The 7,658-nt window shown below is 40.3% G+C and overlaps 1 protein-coding gene across 1 annotated transcript; it reads left to right on the forward strand.

Annotated features, from left to right (window-relative positions):
• Window positions 1-509: 509 nt before the first annotated feature.
• LOC124004932 (zona pellucida-like domain-containing protein 1) lies at window positions 510-4,600 on the forward strand. Its single transcript, XM_046313739.1, has 11 exons — window positions 510-519; window positions 692-793; window positions 1,095-1,315; window positions 1,503-1,684; window positions 2,051-2,123; window positions 2,329-2,426; window positions 2,872-2,952; window positions 3,181-3,352; window positions 3,587-3,689; window positions 4,017-4,046; window positions 4,358-4,600. The coding sequence occupies exons 1-11, from the start codon at window positions 510-512 to the stop codon at window positions 4,531-4,533; spliced, it is 1,248 nt and encodes a 415-aa protein (XP_046169695.1). The 3' UTR covers window positions 4,534-4,600.
• Window positions 4,601-7,658: the final 3,058 nt, after the last annotated feature.

A 7,658-nucleotide genomic window follows, 5' to 3' on the forward strand; every position in this document is an offset into this window, starting at 1 on the left:
AGGTGGCCGTTTGTGTGGGATGACAGACGGAGATCAGACCAAGGGGAGATGAGTGGGAACCCTGCAAGTCCGCTCAGGTTTCGAGCACCGTGAAAAGATTTGTCCAGGCCATTCACCTCTGATGGAGTTTCCCATGTTCTGCTGGGAAGCACTTTTTATTGAAGTGTTTCCATAATGAGTCCCCATTTCTCTCTATCTCTGTGTGGGCACACACATATGCGCTCACGCACGCACGTTGGCACACATATTTTGTGGTGAGAGCTGGCCTGTCCATTCGTTTTTCTGCTGCAGCCGATACCACATGGAGCACCGGTGAGCTACCAACTACACAGACCAGGGTAAGATAGGCTCGGGCCCCGGGCAAAGGGATCAGAAAAAGAAGGGAACCGGATTAAAAGGGGTTGGGGGGTCTTGGAAAGAGGAGATTTGTTAGAGTATTTAGGGGATTAGAGTAAAGGGGCTGGGATATTGAATTTTGGAAAGAGGGGCAGTAAGGGGACCAGGGAAAGATGGTTTATGGTAAGAGGAGGTCTAAATGAGAGGTGTTGGAGGACATTAGGGGATTTGAAAAGGCTTTTAAATCATTTGAGTACAGCACAGTTGCAGACATTCATGCAACACCCTAGATATTTTGGAGGTTATACATTGTTAACATTCTGAAGGATGGAAATGTGTGAACCTCGCTCTCTAGGTGTTAAGATGGAGCGGATATGTTTGATCCTCCTGCTGATGGGTAGGACCACTTCAGTCTTGGCACAGTTTAATGGATACAACTGTGATGCCAACTACCACAGTAGGTTTCCCGGTGAGCATGACAGTCATTTAATCTCCATGTAAATTCTCTCAAATCATTTTAACTTATTCTTAGCTCTGAGAATAAGTTGTTAGAATTGCAGTTTACCCTTTTATCCCGTTGTCTATTTTCTCTTTGTCTCTTTGTCTCTCTCTCTCTCTCATTCTCTCTCTCTCTCTCTCTCTCTCTCTCTCTCTCTCTCTCTCTCTCTCTCTCTCTCTCTCTCTCTCTCTCTCTCTCTCTCTCTCTCTCTCTCTCTCTCTCTCTCTCTCTCTCTCTCTCTTACTCTCACTCTCTTTAGCGGAGCGCGACATCAGCGTGTACTGCGGGGTTCAGACCATGACCCTGAAGATTAACTTCTGCCCGGTGCTGTTCTCCGGCTACACCGTTGCAGACCTTGCGCTCAATGGTCGCCATGGCGATACCCACTGCCGGGGCTTCATCAATAACAACACGTTCCCCACGGCAGTACTGTTCAGCATCAGCCTCAGCACACTGGAGGCCTGCGGCAATAGCCTGGTGGTAAGGAATACACACACAGATGGACGAACACACACACACCTACTGTTATGTTTTATACTTACACAGGTTTGTATTAGTATGACCACCAGAATCGAATGTGTTATATATTTTGGGAGCACGTCTTGCTTGAGGCTAAGGTGGGCGTTGTACTAGATTGTGTATTTAGAGACAGTGTCCCTGTCCTCAGGTGACAACAGCCTACGGGGCTAATGCCTACGGGAACATGTCGCTGGTGCAGATTGGTAATATCTCAGGGTACATCGACACTCCAGACCCGCCATCCATCATCAGCTATCTGCCCGGCCTGCTGTACAAATTCAGCTGCAGCTACCCCCTGGAATACCTGGTCAACAACTCACAGCTGGCATCGTAGGTGCCTGCAATAAACACCTGAAGGGCTTATTTTGAATACAATTTAAGTATTGAATAAGTAGAGATATTTCAGTATTTTTGACAGATGAATTTGACATTTGAAAGATAAATTTGACATTTGAAGGCAGTCAGCAATTTCATATTGACCTCGAATAGTTTGTGTCTTTTGTGCCTTTTTTAAATTGATGTAGTTCTGTCCTTGAGCTGTTCTTGTCTATTAATGTTCTGCATTATGGCATGTTTCTTGTTTTGCGTGGACCTCAGGAAGAGTAGCTGCTGCTTTCACAAAAACTAATGGGGATCCTAATAAAATACAAAAAAAAACTGTACTAAACTCTACTAATCAATTTGAACCTTTTCTAGGTCATCTGCTGCAATATCAGTGAAGGACAGCAATGGTACCTTTGTGAGCACATTGAGTATGATCCTTTACAATGTGAGTACACAACATCAGTGTTTTTTAGAGCACACACGGACTTCATAACAGGGCCCTCATAGTGGGAATTCAATGTCAAATAATAACTAGAACATGCTGAAAATACTAAACAAATGATGAGACAGTTTTATTAGGTAGGAATAGACATACAGTAGCATAAAAATAGGCAACTTTTTGATTCACGGCCAAACTCCTTTTTGTGCAGGACTCAACCTACAACCAACAACTCTCTATCCCAATGGCCGGACTGGCTTTGAAAACCCGAGTGTTTTCTGCAGTGAAAGCCACAAACCTGGACAAACGGTAAGAGATAAGGAGATCTTCAGATATGAAAAGTTATATTTTTGGTTCTAGTTTCTACTATTCACAATATAGATGGGGATATGATCTGAGATTTCCCACATGATGTGAACAGAAGCCTATGATTATGACATTATAAGTGCTGTTCAAAAAAAAATTGAATCGCTGTAACCTTCTCCCACATAACCTGGATGGCATAGAATTGATATAGTAGTCAAGTACAACTGCACTATGCTACACAGTATGTCATACACATACGCTATCATTTAAGACCTATCCTCTATGCCCCATACCAGTTCTATAAACTTTGGTTCATTGCCATTCAGCTGTCCTCTATGACTGTGTGAAGGCGCCAGTGGTGGTGCTAAAAATGTCTGATCTATCCTGTTGTGTTGTGTGGTTATATCTCTATCCTGTATCAGCCCCGTACTGTTTTGTCTCTCTCTAGATGGAATATCTTGATGGACTACTGTTACACCACTCCCTCAGGGAATCCCAATGATGAACTGCGCTACGACCTTTTCTTTGGGTAATCACGCTTTTTCTCAAACGATGCCAAGATAAATGACAAAAGTGTCCCATTACCCATTCACCCTCAACCACTTATCATAGAGCCCCTTACAATGGGTTCTCATGGTGAATGATAGGACATTTTTCTCATTGAGCAGTTAAAACAGGTCTAGACGTTTCAGTGCATTTTTGTGTGTGTTCGTGCTTGTGTGCATGCTTGTGCACATGCGATGCTCTTTCCAAACAGCTGCCATAAAGACCCACAGACAACTGTTTTTGAGAATGGGAAGAGTCAGATGGGTCGTTTTGCCTTCGAAGTGTTCCGTTTTGTCAAACACAGACACCAGAAGATGTCCACTGTGTTTCTGCACTGTGTCACCAAGCTGTGTCGGGTAGATGACTGTGTTCTGCTCATGCCGGTAAGAACATTTGACATCTTACCAAATGGTGTGTTCAACATCAGTACAGTCAGTAGGGGGAACTTCAATGCTCTGCAAATATCAGAAAACATGTACCATATTTCTTGACTTCTGATCAATATGAAGCTTCACATAGTCCATTAATACCTAAGCACTATTCACTATTCCCTATTGAATACAGTTTCATATAAAGGAGTATATGTATGTGATTTTATATTCATATAATATTGGAAGATCTGTGGCCATCGACGTAGGAGGGATGTAGAGGATAGCCTGGAGTCTAGGCCGTCGTCTGGGGATGCCATCATCACTGCTGGACCCATCATCACCAGGATTGGTACGCAGGATACCTCTTCATCCATAACCACTTCAACTAACCTATAGTTTTGTCTGAATTCAATTAGATTATTTTGATATCCATGATATAGTTGTAGAGTGAGTATTAAAACTGTATGATGTGATGTAGCCCATACATGATAATCCCTTTCGATTATATATTGTATAGTCTTGAAATCTACTGGAGGGTTATGTGAGAATAAAATTAGGTGGGATTTGACAGTATACTCAATGGTTATTCAGTACATTTGTATTAAAATGCATGGTTGTGTTCCTCAATAATGTTGAAACTCTGAAAGCATCAATGATTGATTTTGTTTCTTTACAGATGAAACTCCAATGAATAACTCACAACTCGGTAAGCTCTCTCACTTTGTCACTGCTTGTGCAATGCCTTGACAAGTGATACATTTATTTAATCTATAAACTTTATGATGTCAAAGGAGAATGTTTCTGTGCTACATATTTACATTCTTTATACATTCACTACCTTCAAAAGAAAATATGACACCATTGGATTTACCGTGGAAATGATGATAGTAATGGTTAACGCACAAGTTTCACTTCCCTCTTGTGTTTCTTAACCATTAACTGTGGTTTTAGCCTATATGAGTGAGTGTTTGTGTCTGCCCATACTTACTCTTTGTGTGTTTGTGTGTGGTAATCCAGTTGCATCGAGTGGCCACTCCCTCCCGTTGAACCCAGTGACCAGTGCTCTGCTGTCAGGTGTGGTCATTCTTGGCGTGTTCAGTCTGGGCTTCTTCCTGCTCTCGCTCCGCCTCCTCCGCAGACCCCGCCTCCCTACAGCCACACCCTCAGGAGCATGGAACCCTGGCTTCAAATAAACCTCTCGTGGGTGTGCTCTCTCTCTCTCTCTCTCTCTCTCTCTCTCTCTCTCTCTCTCTCTCTCTCTCTCTCTCTCTCTCTCTCTCTCTCTCTCTCTCTCTCTCTCTCTCTCTCTCTCTCTCTCTCTCTCTCTCTCTCTCTCTCTCTCTCTAGCTAAAATAGGCAGGTGCAGTGTAATTGGTGTGAAAATATGATGCAGAATGTCAATAACTTGCAAATAAACTCACAGTAGACATATCTGTGATCTCAAACAATTATTCTAGAGTAAGAGGTTTAGCCACAAGCAATAGTTTCACTATGTGCCTATGTAGCTACCAAGTAAATACATCAATACATAATAGGGACAGTTATTGTAGAACGGGACCTGTATTTTCTGAAAGGTTTACTTAGCTCCTCTACCTTCCTTGAATGTGTATTTTACTCTCCATTTCGCTAACTTACTCTTATCTGTCAGCTGTAACAGTCATTGTCATGCCAAACTCTGTCACACATTCATGTGTACATGTACATACACATACTCAAGCGCATATTGATACTGTAAATAGTTCATTCCTACTTTGTGTACAGGGGAACAGTACATGTTCAATAATAATAATGTTATGTACTGTTTTCCTTGTTTCGTTATGATCCTTTGATAGACCCGTGTATTGTTTTTTTACAGGTAGTGTGTAATAAAACTGACCCAGGTCAGTATGTGAGGCTGATTTCCCATCTTTACCTTAGTGTCTTTTTGTCATCCATTGCTTGGCACGGGGTCAGTTATATTAAATAAATAAAGGGTCATTCAAATAACCCTGACACCTGGGGATGACTGATACTGTCCTCTACAAAGGCCAGCACCAAAACATTACTTGTAGCTATTTCTATAACACACTGCCTATTTTAACCTGAGAAAGGGTAGGCTTAAATATAGTACTAACATCTGAGGAGAATTGAAGACGTGATTCATCATTCTATATGTATGATCATGATGAATATTTATATACCGTATGTACAGTACTTATTGGTATTAAGTATGGCTGAAATCCTGACTTCCACATAACTTGGATGTTTGTGAACGTTTTTGCCATCAATGCTTAATTAAAGAAAACTCTAATAACTTGCTCAAGTCAGGATTTCACCCTGTGCTTATTTTATTTGAGGATGATGTGTTTTTTCCCCTTTTTAGGGAATGTGCTATTTGATGTGGAAAGTTAAACAAAGAACGCAATAATCCATTTACTATAATTACTTCATTTCGTATTATGTGTTTAAAGTTATAATCATGTTGATAGGAGTTACAGGAGGGGGGGGGTATTTTTCAAATAAACCTTTTACATATCAGTCTGCCTAATGATATTATTTAATGGCCTTCATAGTGCATTAGTATCATTTTAACACTGATATTGTGGCGTGTTTGAGACTTCAAGCTAGAGTTCAATCGGACCTGATTTAGTCTTTTACCCAAGGTCAAAAAAAATCACAGAAGGTTTTTGAATATTGTAGAAAGTTTTCAGTTTTCAGAATAAATGTGCAGGCAGTTTGTAAAGAAAGATACAGCATAAATATAGCTATTTTTGTTTGAATTCAAGCTATTGTAATTCAATTATATGATGATCATGATTTATATACCTCCATATTATAGGAATATGATCCCAGTGAACTGCTTTAACATGTCTAACTATAACATGCCAATTGTCGAAATGTAACCCTCACTACAATCCTGCAATCTGGGCCCTTTATTGTGCTAATCCCATATTTCAGCAGCTATTATACATTATATTCTTTGTCCACAATGGCTGTTGATGACTGAGAGGAGAGAAATGAGAGCATGTTTTGTTTTTTCATGGACAATATTCAACCCAAGTTCAGGTCACTGCCAGGTCCAAACCCAGGCTGCATTTTGTTTTTTCTAGTGACCAGAAAACACATGATCTGTGAAAAAAAGGCGGAAAGACCCTGATATGTTTAAGTGTACACGTCATGACAATGACAATGTCATGTGTGTGTGTGTCCATTATCCTCTCTATGGTTTTGTGCACTTCACAAGGGACCATGGTAACCACCCATGTGCTCTAATATGACTCTAATCAAATTTGAACTTTGGGATAACTCTGTATGAAAAGCGCTATACAAATGAAATGTATTTGTATTATTATTATTTATTAATCAGGATAAATGTTTTCCCTTCCCAGGTGGCTGACCTGACAAGATCAGGTATTCCACTGACCTTCATGCAGTTCCTTTCAGTCCCACTACTGATTCCAGACTGGAGAAGAAGACTAGATATAGATACACTAGATATAGACACTAGATATAGACATGATGCATAATAAGTATGTGGACTCACTCTTCAAAGTCACACAGGGCACGTTTCTTGGTAATGTTTTTGGTGACATTTGCATATCATATTTGGTTTTATTTGAATTGGAGTCACATTGACGTTTTTTCAAAGGTTCATTATGAATATGTGTCTGGGTGGGTGCTTTACATTATTCGGACATGCTCTATATAATATTAGTACTTTCCCCAACACAGGAAGAATTGAATTTGTTTAAAGTGTTTTTGATAACTGTAATCAGTACTTGCTCACTGTAATGTATTTGAAATGATCATATCAACAAAGGGATTCACTTGATTAGTATAGGGCTTTAAAGATGACATTTTTAATGTTATGTTAATTACTCACCCAACATTTTAAAAAACATCACATAATAATTAATGCTCATATACTACAGTGCTGAAGCCCCCACCCGTAAAAGTGGTTGAAAACTAGGTGTGGGTCACCTAAATCGTATTAGAACTTAAAGGAAACAACAAGACGCCCCTCACATTGTGTGTGTGGTCCCTAAAGACCATGAACCATATACTTACTTGATTGTTATGTTTCATATAAGCATACAAAGGGGAGCAGGATCACACACAAAGTCACAAAGCCACCTGCCCTATGTTTACCATATAACTTTGAAGGGGACTGTGTAGGGTTTCACGAATTTGCCTCCAGGATAAGACCTGGTGCTTTATCCCCAAAAGTGAATGGTTCCCACTACCTTAGACAACCCCACCAAGATGGTAATGACCCTGTTTCCAACCAATCCCAAGGAAGTATGAGAACTATATAACTAGTCCTGGTCCCTATATATAC

Source organism: Oncorhynchus gorbuscha, linkage group LG19 (assembly GCF_021184085.1).
Source record: "Oncorhynchus gorbuscha isolate QuinsamMale2020 ecotype Even-year linkage group LG19, OgorEven_v1.0, whole genome shotgun sequence".
Lineage (NCBI taxonomy): Eukaryota > Metazoa > Chordata > Actinopteri > Salmoniformes > Salmonidae > Oncorhynchus > Oncorhynchus gorbuscha.

Coding starts and splice junctions, on each gene's coding strand:
- LOC124004932 (XM_046313739.1), top strand. Junction 2,124..2,328: donor TGAGTATGATCCTTTACAAT/GTGAGTACACAA, acceptor CTTTTTGTGCAG/GACTCAACCTACAACCAACA. Junction 3,353..3,586: donor ACTGTGTTCTGCTCATGCCG/GTAAGAACATTT, acceptor TAATATTGGAAG/ATCTGTGGCCATCGACGTAG.